Here is a 23,044-nt window from a genome sequence, read left to right on the forward strand (position 1 = left end):
AAAAAGTCAATTATAGTAATATTTTCAGACAATTGTCTCGTAGGATCTGTGAACAGGGTGTCAAGCAGTGTCCTTATAATGGAACTCTTTTCAAAAATAATTTGACGTCCAAGTATTTTGTGTGTGTCACTGCAGGAGGAAGCCCTTGTTTTTATTTTTTGTCTTGTTCTGTTTGCTTCCTCTCTCTTGTTTACATTATGGATTTTTCAGGAAAAAGGGGAAGTCGTCAGGGCTAAAAAAAATGCATGCATGTTTTTGTTTTTTATGCCTAGCCTTGTGTTTTATGGTAGTTCTTCATTTTAGTGAATGGAGATGAGTGTACTCGAAAATACTACGTTAAAAGTCAGATGTTTGTATACACATAGGTTCTGTGTCAGTGAATGGAAAAGATTTACTTTTGCACAATATTCATGTATGTGTACTTGCCTGGAACAAATTAAGGATTGTTTTGTTTGATTTTCCAAACAGGTGATACGGTCCATCTAACAATGGTCACACCCACACCTTATGGGGCGGGGTCTTCAGCAAGCATCAGCTGCTTCCGTAGCAGTCCTGATGCTGGAGTTGCCTTGAGCTTTGGTAGACCTTTCCAAATAGGTGTTCCATTCTCAACAGTGCAATATTCCACCTCTCTCCCCACTGGCAGTGCACAATCAGTGAATGGACAAGCAGTCACATGGGATCTTACCTCCAGTAATGATGCCACCGGATTGTTTTATTGTGAAGGTTCAAACAGAGGCTTAACAACCAGAGTGTACAGCATCGTCCACAGTATTCGCAGTAAGTACATCCATAAATGCTTTTATAGTTTGAAGCCCTGCACATTTTACATTTAAATAAGAGTTAATACAAGATCCTTCTTGAAACAAAGGGAGAAAATGTAGGTCCTACATTCCTATATCCATTGTTTTCCATTCCTGATTAATGCATAAGGTTGCTGTTCCTAATAAGAATTCTTCCCCCATTCAGTTTCAAAGAAAATCACTGTCCTTGTTTTCACTTTTGTCCATTGTTGGGAGACATAAACATATGCAGTATTTGCTATGAAATCTTCAATAACTTTTCAATTTTCCTTAGGGAGATTTGAACCAACTGATGGGCAGGTGACAAGAACAACAATGACAGGAGATGATGTGACCCTGTCAGTCGTCAAAGTCAACTCTGATAGCTCTCCTTTGTGGCGGCGCACGAGAAATGGAACTATTAATGAGACACTAGCTAATCGAAATCAGCTTGATTTCGTCGTTTCTTCTGCTGACGTAGTCCATGGGGACTTGTATACTGTCATTGGAGGTGGTGTTACTCTCACAGACAATCATTTCAGCATGATTAGACTCATAGTCAGAGGTACATAAAGTATACATGATTTCATGTGTGTACCTTCCACCATTACTTTTACATTCGGAATTGAAGTGCAATGAGGAGAGCACAGCAGAGCAAGGGGGAATTTGCTAAATGCACTTTGTTTTGTGTTTTAGAAAGGAAAAGATATGAAGGTAGTTGAAATTAGATATGTTGAGCCTTTATCGAAGCCTGTGTTATGTCAGAGAGCATTAAATTTTACTTTCAGTTGAAGTATTTCTTGGTATCATTGAATTACACAACTACAAACCACTAATTATTTTAACTTGAACTAGACACATACACAAAGTGATTGTGTTGTGTTTTGTTTGGGTACCTTCAAAAGTTCAAATGAACGTGGATACAAAATATTTTATAGAAATAAAGTTCCACTCTTTAGCAACTGAAAAACATGTACAACAGGTTTCAACGGCCAAGAATTTTAAAAAATTCATTTATTTCATTTGTTACTTATTTCTTTCATTATTTTCAAGCATATGGCTGTTTCTAATTTAAAAACTACTTAAATTATATGAATGATAAATAATGTGGTGTGTTTTGTTTCTGTGTTCTAGGTTGTGTTCCAAGCAAGTGGGGTCCTCCTAATTGTGAAGATGTGTGTGACATGTGCTACAATGGAGGAGTTTGTAATGATGAGACAGGAGATTGCATCTGTCCACCAGGATTCAGTGGACCAAACTGCCTCACTGGTAAGCTCATTGCCTGGTCACAGGTTAGTCTGTCTGTCTGTTTGTCTTGGTGTGACATGTGCTACAATGGAGGAGTGTGTGGTGATGAGACGGGAGATTGCATCTGTCCACCAGGATTCAGTGGACCAAACTGCCTCACTGGTAAGCTCATTGCCTGGTCACAGGTTAGTCTGTCTGTCTGTTTGTCTTGGTGTGACATGTGCTACAATGGAGGAGTGTGTGGTGATGAGACAGGAGACTGCATCTGTCCACCAGGATTCAGTGGACCGAACTGCCTCACTGGTAAGCTCATTGCCTGGTCACAGGTTAGTCTGTCTGTCTGTTTGTCTTGGTGTGACATGTGCTACAATGGAGGAGTGTGTGGTGATGAGACAGGAGACTGCATCTGTCCACCAGGATTCAGTGGACCAAACTGCCTCACTGGTAAGCTCATTGCCTGCTCACAGGTTAGTCTGTCTGTCTGTTTGTCTTGGTGTGACATGTGCTACAATGGAGGAGTGTGTGATGATGAGACAGGAGACTGCATCTGTCCACCAGGATTCAGTGGACCAAACTGCCTCACTGGTAAGCTTATTGCTAGTCACTGTCGGTATTGTATCAGTGCACTGATATCAGTGCATTCACCACTGCAGTGGTGAGCTTACCACTACTCTGATCTACCCATGTTTGTATTGTACTCCACCGTAGTACGTGGAGTATGTGATGATGTAACCAAAGCCTTTGCTCCGTTGAGATGTAAAACTTACAAACAGCTCTTTGCAAGTACAGCTTAAGTAGCAGAGAATTTCTCTTAAGGAAGGCTTTCAAAAATTAAATGAAGACATTTGTGAATCCTGTATAGTTTTTGTGTTAAGCTTCTATTCCTTGTGTGCTAGGCAGAAACATAGTACATGTAACATTTACTTTGATGGGCAATTGGGTGAATGTTAGCAGCAAAAACAAATGACAATTTAACAGTACCGTTCGTCAATCAGTTTTCATACAGAAGTTTTAGGTTCTGATATTTGGCATGAAGTCCTGCAGAAGCCATTAAGGCCTCTCTTTTTTTAATTTACAGTGTTTTGCTTTTTTATCCTTCTGGATTTGCTCATTTGATGTGAATTGCTGGTTGGTAGCCTTTATAGAAAATAATCAGTCTATCTTGACTTTTGCTTTCAACAGCTTGTGGTATGCACAGATTTGGCTGGAGTTGTGAGTTCCAATGTGGACCTGGTAACATCATCCAGAGTTGTATAGGGAGCCAGTTTGGTCTACCAGACCCCTACGGGAACAGCTGCATCTCAGGATACCATGGCAGAGATTGTAACATGGGTAAGGACTCCACATGTAGGGAACTGATTACAGAGTCTGCAGTGAAGAGCCGTGTCACTTTGTGATCAGTTTCTGCGATACCCCAAACAATTGGTCTACCAAAATCGTACATCTGTCTTTGTTCCTATCATATTTGATATACTGCAGAAGTAATATATACAGTATATAACGGTTCTTGCTCAGGAAGTTTTGCGATTTCCATAAATAAAATTTTAGTCATATTCAACGCTACAAAGTAATTCCCATATAAAACATTTCTGAAAATTCCATCTTGCATGTAGTTTGCTCCAGTGGAATGTTTGGAGCTGGATGTACTCAGACATGTCACTGTCAGTCAGGAAGTTGTGATGCATTCACAGGTGTGTGTACTTCGATGTGTTCATCTGAGAGTTGTTTTGCTGGCTGCACTCCAGGCTGGTCAGGTATTAATTGCCAAAGTAAGTTTAACCTATTTTCCTTCGCTTGAGTGCACTTTTTCATAGGTGTGATATTGCATGGCATTATTAACCCTTGTAATGTCTACCTGACCAGGCGATGGATATAGAACATCTATGCTTTTGTTTGATTTCCAAATACTATTTCAACTTACCCTACTTATTTGTAACATTGCAACATGCAGATTTTTTAAGAGCAGTTGTGAAAGGAATGTTAACAGTGTTTTCAATGTTAAGAGATCAGGATTGTCAAAGCAAGGAAAATTAAGGAAAGGGGTCAACATGAAAGAGCAACTCAAGGGAAAACATGTTTTCTCTAATTTTATCTGTTCAAATAAATATGGAAGCATCCAAATCGAATGCAGTGTCATTTATCTCAGAGCTCAACTATAACAAGCTAAAAAGGTTTTTTTTTCTGTTAATGTCAAGATGCGAATTCTGAACATGCTGAATGTAGATTGCGTCATTCGGAGAAAACAGAGAAAACGAGGGGAACCCTCGCCCTCTGTTCTAAGTTGATAAACCTTATGCATGCCAAACAATGGCTACAAAGAATGGCTGCCTGCACTGTTTGATATGCACAAGGGTTTATCCACTACGAACACAGGGCGAGGGTTCCCCTCGGTTTCTCTCTTTTCTCAGAATGATGCAATCTCTATTCAGCATGTTCAGAATTCGCAGCTTTGCTTTAATGGATTGAGCTTCGCGCACATGTTTTCACAAGGGAACTTGTGTAAATAACAGAAGGTTCTTTTAAAAAATTGCAAATGTAAGTGGGAAAACATATAAACAGGTGTTTTAACTTGAGAAGAGGTTGTTGAAAGGTGTTTTGTGAAGACAAGATCAATAACAGCCTGGCGCTAATTTTAGCATCTGATCTCTTGCAGTTTGAAGGGGTTACCAGGCGCTAATCATGGTTTGTCAGACACAAAAGCACCGGTGCGCCCTCTTATTGTTGACCCCTGAAAGGATGACTGATAACTGTGTGGAATTAGTTCAAATTACGTTTTGTAACATTACTTTGGACACACGTACGTTTCAAATAAAGGCCTCTAGAGAAAGGTCATTCTTCAAAAACAAGAGTTATTGATATTTGTGTCAAGAAAAGGTCCAAGTCAGTTCTCTGATATTCGTAGAGATAAACAGTACTTTTGAAATAAAACTGATCACAGGTTACTTCAAGATGCCTGAAGTTCAGGTACATATATATCTGTATACGTAGATATTTTACCTGTATGTTGGGTGGAGAAAGGTGGGGTTATAGTTGGAAGTAGTTCAAGTTCATTTAAATGCAATTAAAGTTTGATGAAATTGAAAATGAAAATGGTGCGAAAACAAATGCAGATATAATGAAGAAGTAAAAGATAAGTTGGAAAACACTGTTTAGAATCCTTTGGTGGGGTTGTCGCCTATATGGCTATATTCATCAATTGGATGTATTTTGCTGATTGTAATTTTCTACTCTTGTGTTTGCCTTTTCATTTTATGCTGTTATATACTTTCCTTTTGTGTTTGTGCTTTTAATGATTGTTTTCCCTGATTACTAGTTCCAGATACTTGTCCTGCTGGTTATTATGGAGCACAATGTCTCAATAAATGCTACTGTCGCAACAACGCTGTCTGTGATAAGATCACTGGTTACTGTAGTGGTGGATGTGCACCAGGATTTACCTGTAGAGGTGAGGATTCTATCAATAGCAATTCCAAAATTTGTTTAATAAAATAAACTTGATTTTTTTCATTACGAATATGATATAGATAATGAAATAAAAATTGTATTCTTCCCCACAACTTTTGGCTGCGTTTATTTTCCTTTTGTAGTGAGAATTGTGCACATACCCATGTAGCCTGCATGTCTTTTTGCCCTGCTACATCTACTAAGCTTCTACTGCTGTGGATTCTACAATTGTGTTGCTGGTCTGTTTTTGTATTGCCTTTATATATCAAACATACATTTTTGCTGAGCTAAACAACTTTTTTTCCCTGGAATGTTTGTATCTTTTCCATCTGTCATTTACTCAGTTTGGTACAAGCAGCACCGTAACAGTTGACTTTATATTATGAAGACTTGGTGCATTTTGTTCAAGTTCCGTCAATTAATAAACGGGACCGATGTGCATTGTAATGTAGTTTTCTTCCATCATTAGACCCATGCTCTCCCAGTCCTTGTCTGAATGGAGGTACATGCAGTGTCACAGGATCCTTATTCTACTGCACCTGCCTGCCTAGCTTCACTGGAAGTACTTGTGAAGCTTCAAGTAAGTTCACTAAGTAAACAAATAACAACTTCTGTCATCATCATCCATTGCAGAAACCTTTTAACAAACTTGTAACTTTTGTTTGAAGTTATAATGACGGGGTTTGTTTAAGGCACATGTAAAAGGAATGTATTTGTTTAAACAAAGATTACAGGGAGGGTTGTTATATAAAAGGAATTTTTTTTTGAAATATACATGTATACATATGCTTATTTGACTTTGTATCCACCGCAGTGCTTTAGCCTCATTAACTTAAAACTTTTGTGGTAGGCACAAAAACCACCGTATTACTGTCCTTTCAGCTTCATTAGAGATTGCTTAATTAAAGAATAAACAATTTCGCCGGCTGAATTCAAACTCGTCACTCTTTATTTATCATCAGATCCATGTTATCCTAGTCCTTGCATCAATGGAGGTACATGCAGCGTTTCAGGACCCTCATTCAGCTGCACCTGTCCGCCTGTCTTCACTGGAATGACCTGTGAAACTTACAGTATGTTCACTTTATTCATGTAATTAGTTGCAGCATGTGTATATTTATCTACTAGAAAGTTTGTATGAAGTAAGATTTCCTGATTAAAATGTCATAAGAGCCATTTGCTTTTTTCCGGAGGAGGGGGAGTGCTGCAAAACTTATGCAGTTGGGGACGTACAAGAAAATCTCAGTAACTTGAAGTCAGTTAAATCGAAAGATCGTTTGTCTTAATTGTAGGCACTGGAAGCAGAATGGGGGGCTGGGGATGCCATTGCCCCCCCCCCCATGTTTGAAAAGGTAGTTATTCCTCCCCCCCCACTTTATAGGCTTACCAGCCATTGGAGGTACATGTACACTGCAACTTCATAAGTTGTTTTCTTTTCGGTCTAATGGCTGGGACTTGCCCTACCCCCAAACTTTTAAACTGTTCTGTCGCTGTTGCTTGTAGGCGGACTACTTGCCAAAAGAATAGGCTTTTATATAAATATTTAAAACCCTCTGTAACTGCCCACAACACTACATCAAGTTATCTTGAGGATTTTTGGGTACCAATAAAAAAAAACCAAAAAAACGCTAAATTGTTTCAGAAATGAAAAACACACTGTGAGAACTTGGTTTGAGTCATCACACTGGAACTGCTTGTGTTGTGTGCATACTGCACACAGCATGGCACACACCCATTGCACTCACCACTGCAATCATGCAAACCCTGTTTTCAGGCTAGCCTGATTGCTACCGCAGACCCATTCATGGACAGTCCAAATCGCTGACTCTTTTCAATAACCATGTGACCATAGAAAGTGTTGTCATTAGACAACCCAACTGAAAAAAACCCTGAAATTCTGTGGGATGTCACGCTTAACACGATCTGCGAAAAGACGAAAGACCTGCCACACGGAGGTACACCATTGAAGCGGTCAGTTTTTATATAAAAAGAAATCGGGATGTCTGTGCCGCCCCATTGAAGAAATTTGATTTTATATAATGGTAGAAAAAAATCTTTAGGTTACAGCATTAAAAAACTTTTAGTGAAATGATTATTTGTCGTAAAAAATAGATTGAATAAAAAGCAGAAAAATAATCACTAAAAAAGGTGCCATAGCAGAGCAAGGAAAGTTAATGATTACGTATACATGTCATGTGTGTGTTTTCCAACTTCATGACTCAGGGAATTGTATTAATAAGGACATCTAGGCAACTTGAATTTTTATTCATTCTCCGAGGTTTGAGTTATCAGTTGTAAACAGCAACCAATGAAACAAGACTGCACCACCTACACGTGGTATGCATTGTCTGGCAGTGGCTTTTGTGATTGATTTTATCCTTCTAAGTTTGCCGTAGATGCCACCAGGTGTATAAGTTGCAGAGATACATTTTTCTGCCTGAGAATCAATATATAAGCCGCGGCTGATGTTGTGAAAATTATGGTGTATGGGTTTTGACAGCAAACTCTTTGACTTCCAGCGTGTTCCCCCCCCCTCTTTTTCAGTACTCGGATAAGCTTGATGATTTAATACTCACGTGACGTTTCATGTTTACTCAGGCCTGGCCAAAGTAACTGACTGCCGACCCAGTTACTTTTATTCCACAATGCAGTGGTGAATCACAGTGGCTTGGTTGAACAATGCAAAGGAAAATTGATGCTGTTGTAATTAGTTGCATCAGTCATTGCACGAAGAGAAAAATTTGCTCAAGTTATTTGACTTACGTGAAATTAAGGCCACATGCGTGTGGGTGTTTGTGTCCTGTTACTAATTAACTTAAATTTAAGTCTGCATGATGTTTTGACCTAGAGTTAGGCATCTTGATTTCTTAAGTTGACTCTTATTGGCTGGTGGGTGGGTTCACATGAACTTTGCATGCTCGCATATCACATGTTTTGGAGCTATTAAACGATTGGTTTTATAAAGGATGACACTCAGACTCTGCATAGCCTTAATAATAAGAAAACTAACTAACTTGATTTCTTGGACTTAACTCTTGTCTTTTATCAGATCCGTGTCTGTCCAGCCCTTGCATGAAGGGAGGTACATGCAGTCTTCAGGGTTCCAGCCTCAGTTGTGCCTGTCTGTATCCCTACACTGGAAATACCTGTGAAATTTTCAGTAGGTTCACTTAGCGTAATTATGAATTATCATTAATTTTCATGGCCATAAACCACTGTGGAATTTTTTTGTGAACGTTTGATAATTTCTGGTGAATAACCTTTAACAGAGATGCAACATGTCCTCCTTCAGGATCTGCAATCTTTTCTATTGAAAACCACATTTTTTTTTACTGCTGTATTGTCACTTTCTTGATGGATCCATGCATCATAAAGTCCCTTGTTATTCCAGTCCTTACATGAATGAAGATACAAGCCTTATCCGGGTTCCTCATTCATTTGGAGCTGCCTGCCTCTCTACATGTAAATGTGAAACCTTCATTTTGTGTTCACTTTGTATTGTATAATACCAAGCTCTATTCAGCCACTTGACTTTTTTCACTTTATGAAGAGCCATACAGAACAGCATTGTGCACTTAGTAAACTTATTATGCTAGGATTTGTTGCCTCCTACGGTAGCTGTGGATTGACTCCTCATCAAAACCTCTGCTGTTCCATCACTTGTTTGAGAGGTCCATGCATCACTTTGAGTGTAAAAAGAAAATCACTTTACTTGAATCCTTGCACTCCTTTCCATCATCAGATCCTTGTCAATCCAGTCCTTGCATGAATGGAGGTACATGCTCTGTTCAACATTCCTCATTCACTTGCACCTGCCCGTTACTCTACACTGGGAGTACCTGTGACATTTTCAGTATGTTCACTTTTTATGAGTATCATAATACACATTAGCTTATTGATTTGAGGTGTGGCAGAAACGATAGGAGGGCGCTATTTGGTTTGGGAAAAATCTGTTGGAATTACTCAAAATTTACCCACTTCATATAGCACCTTCCTATTGTGTCCGCCATGCTTGAAGGGGGGGCTAATGGCCCTCAACCTAAACAGAAATCATTTATGAACTTTATGAAGTGAGAATTTTTGCTTCAAATGTCAAACTAGCTGTTTATGCCCAGTAAACTAAATATGCAGGAGTTTTGGGCCTAAAAGTTAACCTGTGAATCGACTATTTCCTCCTTTACAACCAAGTATAGTGGAACCCCCTAAAGCAGCACCCTTCAACATTTCTCTCAACTTCCCATTTTAAAGAGGTTCCTGAACCTCTTTATTTAAAAACCTCCAATTCATCAAGTTAAGTATTGGTACTTGTACATTATAATCCGTGATGCTGTTGATCATTAAGTCTGTAAAGTAACAAACAGTGACATCCAGCAAAAATTCAGCTGAGTGTTAATTCCCTGGAGATGCACTTAACTTGAAAAATGTCAGAAAGTACCACACTAACATTTAAGGATTTTCTTGACAGTTCTTAAATTCTGATAAATCTTTATTACCTCCTGTCACATACCCAACTACATGTTTTAGAAAAAGTTATTTTCTTATTTTGGGCACAGTTCCAAGAGATTCTTTGAATTGCAAAAGAAATTAGAAAATCAGACAAAAATTGGAGTGTTGCTGCGGTCACATAAACTCAACATGCATGTATATTAATAGGAATGGGAACTTCATAACATAAATGTCATAGCACATCACTTGGTGAGAAATTGGATGTAAAAAGCTTGCTCTAGCATGAGGTTTCTGCATTCAGATGCACCTGCTCATCTGGTCTCGTTGGAAATACATGTACAACTTTAGGTGTGTCCACTCTGTACACATTAACACATTAACATTTAATAACTTCCACTTGGAATGCTGGTGTCTCTTTTTGTACTAACTTAGACAGCAAAGTTGGCACGTAAATCACTCAATAGTTGATTGGTGTTTTGACAGCTGAATTCATTATGCACAAGCTTCTGAAGTGCAATAACTCACCCAAATGCTACCTAACCTAAGTTTTGTCTATCACCAGATCCCTGCTTTTCCAGTCCTTGTTGGAATGGAGGTACATGCAGTGTTCTAGGGTCCATATTCAGCTGTACCTGCCCACCTGACTACACTGGAAAAACCTGTGAAGCTTTTATAAGCTAATTTTTCATTCACGCATGAACATGTAGTGCAGTAGGTAACAACAAAAATTTGATATAAACGTAAAAGTCTGTAATAGCCCGGACAGTCATCATGATGGGGAGGGTCTGAGGACTCTTGGCCTTTCCCCTTCCCACCAAAAAGAAAAGGTGAAAGACATTTTAAAAAATGAAGGAAAGAAAATTAGGAAAAAGAGAAATTGACTCCCTTCCATTCTTATTAGTTTTTACTTTGCTGTTGATGACGGCTTGTTCCATCCTGATGATACTCATCAGAGCAAAGCCTTTCAAACCTGTTTATTCAAGAATGTTAGTCTCTCCGTAGCAGGATTTAACTTTTTAAATTGAAATAGTGGGGCCATTTTGGTCCAGTTTCAAACCAAATGTTTTTCAGAGCCATCCAAACTTACAGTGGCAGGTGTATTAAGTTCTGAAAGTCTTGGAATGAAAGAAACCAGTAGATGTGTGATAGCATGTTACATATGTACACGGACTGAAAGCCAACTGCTTTCTTGTATGGAAGATAGCCAGAATACACCTTTTAAGATCAGGCATATTTTGTGGTGTCGTTTTTGTCAAGAGTTCAAAAGTGCTGACATTTTTGAGAAAAAAAGTTGAGGGTATTTGAAGTCTCTTGTGCATGGTATCATGTCTTGTTTGAATAGTTACAAATGTTTTACCGTTCAAAGTGCTTTATTTACATGCATTGAGAATTAATCAGTAAATTTGTTTGGTTACAGTGTTTCAGATCATTTGTGAACCTGATGAGGTTACTGCTGTTGGGACTCCTGGTATGACAGTCTCAGTCGGGATTCCACAGCCATTTGTTTCTTCAGCTGTCTCTGGTTTACAGTTTACCTACATTGATCCACAAGGCATGGTCATTGCAACACCAAATGACTATCAAGTGGCTGTTCCTCTGACTGATTCAACCACATTAAACATTGAAATCAATGTAACAGGACCTTTCAACATCGTACAACAGTCCTGCCGGATTAATGTCACAGTTACTGGTAAATGGTCTACAGCTGTCTATTGGTTATTTATTTCTTGGAAATATGCTGTAAGAAGTTCTCAAAAAGGATAAAAAACACACAAATACTGGGCTCCAAAAGTGTGTGCACTCTCAGTTGAAGGCTGGCCGTGCACAATATGCCGAATTCTTATTTGATAGTTGGCAGTAGATTCAAATAGTACATGCACCCGTGAGTGTCTTAGGAGAAAAATAAAAATTACAAAGTCAAAGAAAGAAAATGAAAAGTAAAAGAAACCAAAAGGAAGAAAGGGGACAAAAATCATGAACTTCCTTGAAAATACCTCTAAAATGACCCCCCTTTCTCCGTTAATTGTTTATCAGTTTGTCAGTGATCTCCCCCCCCCCCGTCTCTCCTGGAGGCCTCGTCTTTGGAAAAATCCTGCCAACCCGAATGCATCTATCTGGGGAAGTCACTGGCTGGTACATTTCCTTTACTTGGTGAGAGCTGTCTGTACGCCTGTGCTGAACCTAAGTTGATTTGGACAGTGCCTCATTGCTCTGAAGAAGTTTGGGACAGCACAATTATTAACCTTGACTGAATTGTGTATACGTAAGTCATGCAGCAGTTCTAAGATCCAGTCTCTCTTGCAGGTTTGCCATATATAAACCAGACGCCATCTGTAACATTGGAATCAGGATCAGCTAGAGTCATCTGGCAGGCATGGAACATAAGCTCAGGGGACAGAGGAGCGGGACCAGTTATTGCATACAAAGTATATTACTCACTGACATCTCCAATATCCTGGATTGCTGCTGGTACCATTTCGGTGACAGACCCATCTCAGAGCACGTACAACTTCATAGTCATACCATTGGAACCAAGCACTGAGTACATGTTTAGCGTAGCTGCAGTGGGAGATGGAACAGGAGAAGGGGCAAGGGGTCCATCAGTTTCTGGAGAAACCCTTCCACCCTCTTCAACTACCACTGAGAGGACTACATCAAGAGAAACTACCGTGACCGAGCGTGAGTTATATATAAACATATAAAAGCAAACAAAAACAAATTGGGAAAAACTGTCATTTAGAAATGAGGTCATATTTCTTTGTATATCTGTTTGGTTACAATCTTAGCATTCCATAAATATAATAACTCGGGTCAAATACTTCTAAACCACCTTTCAACGAGATCTTTCTTACTACAGTTTTCAGAATAATACCTTAGGAGAAAATGCCTTAAGGATCGATACACGTTAGCATCAGTCTATTCGAAAGACGTGGCCGCAGAGGAGGCAAAAATTGTCGTTAGTTGTCTTTCTTGTTTATCACTGCTCACCCTATTTTATCACTGCTCACCACTCCCCACAACTATTTTCCAATCAACAACAGCCAGCTCCTCAAACACAGCCGTCATCGCAGTAATCATTGTGGTGGTTCTCGTCGTGGCTGCAGTAGCTGTAGGATTTTTCATTTGTTATCTCAGTCGTCGACGGCGTAACGGAAAAAACGAATCCGCTGCACAATCCGCCGGAGCACAAGAACTGGTGAGTAACAGACCACCTGCTAAATCACGTGACGTATAGGGGGTATCAGTCCCATAGCAAAGTGTGTTTTGCGTGGTGTTTGCAAACAATAAAGCCGATTTACGGTAGAGTACTCAGCACATCAGTAGTCTGAGTACGGTACGTACTTTCGCGGGCGTCGCTGGAGGGAGGAGGTGTAACAGGTGTCACACACCCTCCCTTATTGCTTTGTTTTGTCGGCACAATCGTGGTCTGTCTGCAAAATAATGAACGGAGAATGAAGATTAAAGGAAGGGGGTACAAAAACTTGTTTTGCGCGACGGTCCGTTGGCACATTCATAATGCCCCCCACCCGAAATGGCCTACCGTTGGCTTTATTTGGGTAAATGATACTTTTGAAACACTTTTCTTGTAGTGGACGCCGTGTTTGTTGATATCTAATACCTACGATAGATCATGTGAGACTTGGCAGACGCAGTTGGTCTATTTAAAGCTGCTTCATACAGTAGAAAGATTTCATGACATGTTTGTAAAATTGTCAATGGACGATGTGTTTCAGTGGCTCATCAGGTATTGGGTCGGGCCAAATGTTTGTCTTGTTTAATTTTGTTTAGTTGTTACAGATGTTTTTCATCAGCATAGAATCCCTCCTAAAGGTGGCAGTTTCTAAAGTGCAAGCACTTCCAGTCCGTAAACAAGACAGCACATCTTATTAATTAAGTTTGCATGTTGGCGAGTGGCGGCGCTAGACCTCGGTGGCTGTAGGTGCAAGCATGGTGTAAGTGTGGGGCAAGGCAGGATTGCATGGGTGCAAATGATCCTCGTTTTACCTGGGTTTTGATGAGTCATAAAACGAAAATCGCCCTCGTAATATGTGACAAATTAGTGGGTGCAAGCATGGGTGCAAGCGGCTTTTCAGTGGGTGCATTTGTACCCACATGACACCACGTAGCGCCGCCACTGGCGTTGGCCCACCCATCCACCCACTGGGTGTGTTTTCTGTGTTAATACTTACAAATAAATAAGTTGCGTGTATTTTAATGGCAACTGTTGCAGCAGATAAGAAACCTGTCCCTAAATTTATCATAAGCTCTTGGCCGTTACGAATGGGACACGCGAAGAGTACGTCGTGGGTGACAACGTCGGTCCAGTACATTCTGTTCTTAAGTAGTTTTGGAAATGGAAAAAAAAATTAAAAAGATTTGTATTCATGATGGGAGATTGGACAAAGAAAAAAATATTTGAAAGAAGCCGACTAAGAAGTACATGCATTCGTTCCATGCTGAACCCATAGTCACACCCCTTTCTTTCATTATTGTTTAATCCAGAATACTTATCAAAATAAGATTGCTTCAGACATTGAAACAACTTCGTCACCTTATGAGAGGGTTGGTCATGGTGTTCCATCGTCATCATATGAAGTTCTTGATGTTGGTCTATTGTTAAAATCATCGACCTATGAAGACGTTGGACTACCATCTTGGGCGCAGCAGTGGGGTATACAGTGGGAAGATATGATCATCAGCAAGACGGTCCTGGGCAGTGGGAACTTCGGGGAAGTTCTTGAAGGAGCAGTGGTGATTGGAGGGAAAATCTCAAAAGCTGCTGTCAAGAAACTGAAGGGTGAGGCTTTAAGAGTAAGAACTCTTATACCAAACGTTTGACCATGATTAACATGGTAAAGCACTTTGGCCTTTTTAATACACCACGCACTCGAAGCGAAATTGTATTGCCTGTCCAAATTATCTTACAGGAGAAATTCTTAATTGCCTTACTTAAATTTTGCATTCCCTTGTAGCTTCAGTAGTTTCTGGTTGTATTTCATTTCTTTCTTCTTCTTCAATAGCGGCACATGCGTCACCGGCTGACCATCAGAACTTCACTGAGGAATTTCGAATTCTGACTAAAGTTGGACGTCACCCGAATATTGTAAACCTTCTCGCCGCTTGTCAACACGAAGGTAAGTGCATCATAACAAAGCATGTAAAGCAAACTCAAATTTGATTAAATAATAATTACAAGCCTTGCGTAATATATGTCACCAAATGATGTGTTTACAACTTGTCAGATGATTTGTACGTGGCCGTGGAATACCTGCCCAACGGTGATTTGCGAACCTACCTGAGAAATGCCCGATCCCAAGGAGACGGTGGCCAGACGTCTCTGTCTTCTGAAAAGCTGATACAGTTTGCTCTGGACATTGCCAAAGGAATGCAACATCTTGCTGCATCGGGGGTATTAAGAACCAAAGATTTCAATGGTGTGGCTGTCGTCATTACATGAGAACATAACAAGTGTTGTTAAATCAATTGCACTACATGCATAGATAATATTTAATGGTAAATGTGACTGTTTGGGTTAAAATAAACAGACAAAATGAAGTGAATTAGAAACGTTTTGAATACTTTGATAAGGGAAAACATGGCTTTCAAGCAGAAAATTCATAGAGTACTGGATATCAAATAAAAATGCAATTTCGCGCATTGCAAAAAAGCGAAAGAAACATCCAGAAGGGTTCAACGAAACATGACATTACATTAAAATTAATTCCAGTAGAAAAGTTGCGAATGCATTTTTCACCATGAAGAAATGTGACATTCGAGCAGTAAATGACGCGCCAAACTGGGTATCAAATAACATTGACCTTGCGCACGGAACAACAAAGCAGAAACTGTAGAAGTAAATGCAAGTTGTACTTACAGGTGATTCATCGAGATTTGGCGGCAAGAAACATCCTCCTTAGCGACGATCTGGTTGCTAAGGTTTCAGATTTTGGTTTATCCCGAGGAGAAGATATCTATATTCAGACATCCAAGGTATGATCCCAATTAAAAATTGCTGCCATATCTAAAATTACTGAAGACATAATTAAGAAAAATGAATATAAGAAATCCACATACTAATCAGTGTCTCTTTATGAATTTGTTCAGCATTATTGCTCAAGGGCCACTTCCTTTTTGCCTAGCCCTTAATTTCATTTCCTCATGTTTACTTTTATGAAACCTGCGGAAATAACTGTAGGAACTATAAAATCTGATTTATGACAAAGAGAATAGCGTAACAGGCAACTTACATTAACGGAAAGTTTCGGTGCATGATTGATTTAGTTTTGTTTGAACATAGGTATTTCATTGTATCACTGAATTTTTTCCAGACTCGAGTTCCCACTCGCTGGCTTTCTCTGGAATCGTTGCTGAGGCAGGTGTATACGTCAAAGAGTGACGTGTAAGTGCCCAGTATGGGAATCGTACGGAAGTGTATTTATGATATGACTAAAAAAGTTCGACCAAATGTTTCGCCCAGCAAACAGATTACTCTTTCGCCCAGACGGATTACTATTCCGTCTGGGCGGATTATACCTTTGTATTTCCCAAATTCGTTATTAATCTGCCTGGGAGGAATAGTGGGTCAAAGTTTTTTAATCATGTCCTAAATACGCTAAAATTCACCTTGTTTGCATCGAATAAATTTTTGTCATGCATACTTATGAGAGAATGAGTGCATTTTCCTTCTTTTTGCCATCAGGTGGTCCTTTGGAATTCTTCTCTGGGAAATAGCTACTCTCGGTATGAAGTTACAAAAGACGTTGAGTCTTTCATTTTCGGAAAAATCTATTCCATTGCCTACGGGCGCAAGCATTAGCGTTAAGTTCCATTTTCATGTTTGACCAGATTGTTCTTTCTTTACTTTGAAATATGAATTGAGTACTAACACGATAACCTTATTTATGAATCACGTTTTAAGAGTATTCAGTTGCTCACGTTGTTAGGTGCCACTCCTTACGAAGATATCAAATCGAAGGACCTACCTTCAAGATTGGAGAATGGATACCGTATGCCAAAACCAAGCAACTGTGACGACGAACTGTAAGACTTCTTTATTCTTTATATGTGACCCACTCTGTGAAAATGAGTCACCAGAGCCACTTTGTGAGTTTTCATATGTATTGGAAAGAGCAAATTGAGTTTTTTGTTTTGATGTATCACTCAGTTTGGCGTCCTTATAAAAGTGGATGCTCCATGGTGAAAAAAAGCTGTGGGTTCCTATTGGTTTTCACTGTGCAAAATTATTCTAAAGGACTTTTTACTCCCAAGTGGCTCTGGCAACTTAAGACTCATTTTCACATATTAACACAATTAAACACTGAATCCTGATCCTGAAGAGGTTTTAACTTTGACCACTCATCCATACACTTATACCGGTATCGTATCCCTTTCTTCTGGAATTTTTTAAAATCAACAGTAAAAACACATGTAGTTTAGTCTCTACATGATATACAGCGGGAAACATATTCTTCATATAAACGAAAACATCGTGGACAGAAACACTGTGCCCAACTAAGCCATGAGAACTTAACGCTTGCTGGGAATGTTTCGACATGTCAAATGAGGCAAACTTGACAACACCACGGAGCATTGGGACAGGTGGGCACAGTTGTCCGATACTATCTTCTTTATCACAGCTACGGTCTGATGATGCAGTGTTGGCAGGAGGACCCGAAGGAGAGACCAGCATTCAAGACATTGGTTTTGATTCTCAAATCAATAGCCGAAAACCAAACTGAGAAGGTGCGTGCTTAAGTGTCTCAACAAGAAAAGTATCAGTACTTTTGAAGGAGGAGATTTTCTAAATAGGGGGCTGTACATATCATGTATTTTGTTTTGGTAAATACAAAAGGCGCCGTTCTATTGTGTCAAGCCTCTCAGAAAAGCTGGCACCATTTCAAACTTGGCTAGCTTCATTTGCAACAGCTCTTTTCACAACTATCATACCATGGCATACCGAATAGGCCTCCCTTCTTACTGCGTAGGGAAGAGTTGTGTTGTCACAGTTACCGCAGGTTAAACAAAAGTCGTCGAAATCTATTCCATTAGGCCCTACTGTATTTTGAAGTCGGTCCAAAGTTTTGTTCCATTTTCCTCATTGCAGACCTACATGCGACTGCTGCCAAAATCAGAGGACTACATGTACTTGATGATTCGGCCAGAGCTGGATGACAATTGATTGGATTCAAGGTCGAATGGTGCGGATAGATAATAGCCGACAAGGGCTGCGTGCGTGGATCTTAAACAGTGCATAGAGATTTAGGTCTTGAAAATACATGATAATCTTGTTACTTTATAGATGCAAGAGATGCAATGAAGACGACGCATTCCTCTACATTTTGGTAGTACCTCCTCCCGCTTGCAATAGTTCTGTTCATATACTGTCCGTTTGTTTGTTACTTCAGAGTGCATCTGAACCGGCCACTGTTTATCATCTTCCAATATGAAAGATCCTGGGTTTAGATCAAGTTAACCTAATTGCCAGGGTAAACGCATGTTGATCCGTGAACAAATAACTTTTACGATACAGAAAATAAGGGTTAGGACGAGATAACTAATAAAATGTAATCCTGCGACCTCCAATTCTGTCAATTTTGAACAGTGACTGCATCCCTGGTAATAAATAAAATGAACCTTTTAATTTAACCGAAACACAACAGTGGGGTGAGAGTTTCCTTTACACTGAAATTTTCAACGTAAAATTCTCCTCAGTTAACAAGTTAATTGTGTACGTTTATTGACTGTCTGCCTTGATGAGCGCTTATTAGTGAAAATATGAATATGCATTAGTACCTTAGGGCCTGCCTCTCATCATGCAGTGTACGGCCTATTATGTTAATTGGATTGATTTTTAGCGTATGATACTTCCAATCAGACCGCAGCAGAAAAGTTTGAAATAATTTTGGGTTATATTTTATATAAGACATAAGGACTTTTGGGGTGGTTCTGGGTGCGGTTGGACTGTTAAACAAATTGCAGTATTAACTTGCTATTTACGAACAGATCACTACATGTATTTACAAACTTTGGGAGTTGAGTTTAACCCGTATATTTATGGAACTCTCTGCTACATAATTCATAAGACGATTATTGTATGAAATGTACTTATGTAGATTGTTGCCTGTACACGCTCAGCATTGTAATCTTGCAGAAGTTGCAGTTACAATGAATACTTTCACTATTTTAAGGCACAAGTTGGGTTATTTGGCAAAATCTACCTATTTTCAATTGTATAATATTTCAGGGCTCCCTTCAGTAGAGTTACAGTTCAACTTGACAAAAACCGAGTGCCAGACAATAGTTCAGAACCCAACTGTACGTGACCTCGTAGTCACCCTCCAAGCATGGAGGAAGGACAGAGAAGGAGTTAGAACTGCCCACTGGCTTTAACATCTGGTCAATTACAGCTTTCTGTCATGCCTGGTATGTCCATAGCCGAAGCGCAGCGAATGCTACGCACCACCTGTTTCACAACCATAAGCCCCCTTTGTACCCCATGATCATCGCCGCAATTTTCGCTGGTAATCCTGCATCCTTAAAACATTCATATGAAGCAAACTATGGGACAGAGAGAACCCCCCCGCCTTTGTGTTGGTCATTCTTATACTGGTATCTCAGGAATTTTTTTTCAGACATCGGGGGGGATGTGTTAAGTGACAATTGGCTCGAGTGTGTTGGGGGGGTACCCCTCTGTCCCATTTCGTGCCTGATATAGATAAACACGTCGTTGGTCAGTGTTAGCCAAATTCGTAGAAAGGCTTTGAAAACTAATGTTTCGGAGTGACAAAATAAAATTACAAACATTGCATGGATAATGGAAAAGTGCGTCAAAATTTTTAAAAACAATTACGACGTTAAAAGTAAATCTAATGCTGGATATTTTCTATTTCCCAGTCACTGCGACAAGCTGCAGTAAATTGCAAAGAAAACTCCACAAATATTGTTAGGATGTTACTGGCCCCCAAATCTGCTGGCGGTCATCAGGCATTTTTGGAATGTTTACTTATTGTTCTTCTGACCGCGGCGATGATCATCGAGCACTTTGATGAGCCAGAGTTGTAACTCCTTCTGTGTCCTTCCTCCGTGCTCCAAGGGACACTCGAGAAAGTCAAAGCGTTCGCAAGGGAAACGCCCAAGATGACTCGTATAAACGGTATCCGTGGAGACGACATTTGTTATCTAAAAAAATTATTGTGGCCACAAACTGATGAAAAAGTCGGCACTCTGGGTGATTTGTTCATTTATAATGAGGTTGGACGTACTGATGTGTGGTCGTTTCAAAGACATTTGTACATATTGTAAATATTTTTCTCGTAAAAATTGAAATCTGATCAAAGATTTCCATCGCTGACGTGACCTAGAAACTCATAAATTTAAATTACTTAGAGCCTGCAGTTCTTGATTGGCTTCTAGTGAAAGAAGATTCAGACGGGGAACGGACTTTTTATAAGTTGGTTCACAGCTACGCTTTCATTACAATGAAATCACGTCCGTACACATAGCATAGAAGAAAACCTTTACATGTCTTTGAAAATTAACAAAAAGAAACCTGCTAAACGAACAACCGAAAATGATATAATCCGTTTAGGTCAAGGGCACATTACCGCGCGTATTGTAAAAATAACTCTCTTTGCTATAAGAACTCGAACAAAACTAGTTTAATTAAGGAGAGTTAAAATTCAACGACTCGCTGGTTTTATTTGATTTATGCTTTGTATTTCTTTCTTTGTATTTCTTTCTTTGATGTAATTTTTCTGTTTCACTAATGAAAGATTTACATGTAACTAATGCACTCCTAACCTGTGTACGTGTTTTGTGTCATACACTTACTTGCTCAACCTAAGTAAAGACTATGTTTTACGTGTATGTCAAAGATGCTTATGTACGTAGAATATGTAAATTTCCTTTTATTTCACACCAGAGCATTAAATAACCCTTCAGTAGTCCAATGAGATTAAAAAACGCATTTTTATCGCCACTGTATATCGATTCGCTGAATAAGCGTTTGAATAACGCGTATTATGTGAAATTTGTTACAATGTTCTTAATTTGAGACTTACACATTAATATTTCCATATAATCCAACTTGTTTTGCGTAGAAAGTTTTTCTCATTTGAGTTTCACATTATTTTGTAATGACGTAATGAATTTGATGATGCAAACTTAAGTAAGTCTATTTATTATAACAAATTCATAGACAGAAGTGATATTTAAGGGAGCGTTATTTATTAAGCAACCCTTCATTTCATATTTTTCTGCCGTTCTGTTTTCTTCGAGTGATGAAAGATTTGTACTTTTTTCCTGCTATTGTTTGTTCATTGCCGCATCTTTTACATTTTATACGTCAACAATGCTTTTATTGATGTAACATTTTTTAAATACAAGCCGATTGTTAACGTTTGAAAGAGGTTACTTCAGTAAATATTTTATTTCCGTATTGAATTTTTGCCATGATCACTGTGGATCGAAAACTTGCGGTAAATGCTTTAAGGGCTAAAAAAAACAAAAAACAAACGAGTTTCTGTGCTTCTGGGGATTAAAGAAAGATGCATATCGCTCAAATTAGGGTTATTTATTTTGTCTGAAGGGTAAGTGTATGCTTTATTTTTGCTTGCTGAAATGTGCGTTTGAATTTGCTTAAATCATGTCATTGTGATCTTGATTTGTATTGTAAATATTATGATTGTGAAGCATTATTATTCTGAAGCGTTATTTCGCTTACCCCGTCTAAAAGTTTACAATGGTGTAGGTTATTCAGTTTGGAGATTATCTTGTGTAAACTATTATATTAATTAGGAATAAACAACTGAAGGTGGCGGAACACGCCAAATTTTGAGAATTACTTGGAGTCCTTGGGTGGAAGCATAGCTTGCGGTTTCCAGCGGCCACTTTATCATTAGCACAGTGAGCCTACCTGCTTCCCATTGAGCGGATGACACAGAGAACCGAGATTCAAGCTCTGCGATGTCATATAGTCTCGCCAAATTTACATAATCTGAATTTTTAATGTCTGCACTAGTACATTGTTTAGCGAAAATTGGCAAGGCAAATTGTGTTCACCGCGCGCGCATTCAGCCATATGTTGATGGGGTGTGCCTAGACCCGTAAACAGTGTGGCCCGACTTATACTCCTCCGTTGAAAACTGGGCCCCATTCATAAGGCTTTCTTTCGAAAAATTTAATCCGGGAAATCCGGAGGCATAATCAAACATCCACGTGATTTTATAAGTTGAAATTGCACAGGTATGTTCACTACTCACGGGGTGTAAACTATCTGTGGCGGGCGTGCCCCCATTCGGGGGTTATTTTAACAGGGTTCTTTGTTCAGCACTCGGAAGAGGCGTGGAGAGTCACGTTTCCACACACGAGGCAGGCAGGCGATTTTTTGCCCGCTGCCGCGTGCATGCTCCGTTACTACTCCGTGATGGGTCACGCAAGAGATATCGCCTTACCGCCCCTACATATCCATTATAGTTGCTAATTGCAGAAAACCACAACTGCCGTGCTGTTGCTTTGCTTTTGCCACACTCATCTTTCTTCAGTTCGACGATGGATCGACCATGGTTCGTCGCACGCACCTTCGACCATGGATCGACCCTGGTCGAACCATAGAGAAACATACAAATAATTTGAGTTAGACTCAGACTTGGCTGAGGAGGTCTCAAAGAAATACCCTACTGGTGTCAAATCGTGTTGAGCAATCGTCTCCTGCTGCACATTCGTTTTGCTGGTTTATTATTTTATATGGTTCTTTTGTGGTGTTAAGGTTATTTCAGTCTCCCATCCCACTTCAAGCTGGTCTAACAATAAACAGCCTACTACTGTAGCCCAGCGAGGGCGAGGGGATCCCCGATAAGAAAAATGAAAAAAAGAAAAGTAAACTAAACTCTGTGAAGAGGATCAGTCCTGACCAGCACCCTGGAACTGGCGGAGTTGCGGGCCATTCGCGAACTTTTGGCAATGAGTCTGACGCTATAGCAACAAGAAAGGCAAGCTTATCGTTTGGTTTGGTTTTGCTTGGGGGTGGGTGGGTGGGTGGGGGCAGTTTGAACCACCCAGATACATGGAGCAAACCAACTTTTCCCATTTGAAAGACATCGCAGCAGTTCACTTTTTAAAATATC

General features: G+C 39.5%; 2 protein-coding genes across 4 annotated transcripts in view; both read left to right on the plus strand.

The window, feature by feature from the left end:
• Positions 1-470: 470 nt before the first annotated feature.
• Positions 471-23,044, plus strand: part of LOC147797094 (uncharacterized) — a 76,897-nt gene continuing 54,323 nt past the window's right edge. For both annotated transcript variants that reach the window (XM_087143945.1, XM_087143946.1), the window contains exons 1-4: positions 471-780; positions 1,078-1,347; positions 1,917-2,051; positions 3,213-3,362. In XM_087143945.1, coding sequence (XP_087000071.1) covers positions 489-780; positions 1,078-1,347; positions 1,917-2,051; positions 3,213-3,362 — 847 coding nt within the window. In that variant the 5' untranslated portion in view covers positions 471-488. The remainder of the gene's footprint in view (positions 781-1,077; positions 1,348-1,916; positions 2,052-3,212; positions 3,363-23,044) is intronic.
• On the plus strand, positions 11,343-21,733 carry LOC110990839 (angiopoietin-1 receptor-like). Of its 2 annotated transcripts, XM_022255927.2 has the most exons (12): positions 11,343-11,610; positions 12,225-12,599; positions 12,962-13,116; positions 14,424-14,718; positions 14,942-15,055; positions 15,164-15,330; positions 15,798-15,911; positions 16,250-16,320; positions 16,621-16,661; positions 16,865-16,961; positions 17,558-17,663; positions 18,025-21,733. In XM_022255927.2, exons 1-12 carry the CDS (start codon positions 11,391-11,393, stop codon positions 18,097-18,099), a joined length of 1,830 nt encoding a protein of 609 aa, XP_022111619.2. In that variant the 5' UTR covers positions 11,343-11,390; the 3' UTR covers positions 18,100-21,733. The 2 variants fall into 2 exon arrangements, with proteins under 2 accessions (XP_022111619.2, XP_087000111.1); XM_087143985.1 differs by lacking the exons at positions 11,343-11,610; positions 12,225-12,599 and adding an exon at positions 13,710-13,873 and having other exon boundaries at positions 13,002-13,116.

The sequence above is a fragment of the Acanthaster planci genome, linkage group LG12, assembly GCF_054643075.1.
Source record: "Acanthaster planci isolate LZ-2023a linkage group LG12, COTS_SCS, whole genome shotgun sequence".
Classification (NCBI taxonomy): domain Eukaryota; kingdom Metazoa; phylum Echinodermata; class Asteroidea; order Valvatida; family Acanthasteridae; genus Acanthaster; species Acanthaster planci.

Excerpts from the sequence above, each read along its gene's own strand:
- LOC110990839 (XM_022255927.2), top strand. The coding sequence starts at position 11,391 with ATGACAGTCTCAGTCGGGATTCCACAGCCATTTGTTTCTTCAGCTGTC. Across the intron at positions 15,056-15,163 it reads CGCCGCTTGTCAACACGAAG|ATGATTTGTACGTGGCCGTG; the intron begins GTAAGTGCATCA and ends ACAACTTGTCAG. Across the intron at positions 16,321-16,620 it reads TATACGTCAAAGAGTGACGT|GTGGTCCTTTGGAATTCTTC; the intron begins GTAAGTGCCCAG and ends TTTTGCCATCAG.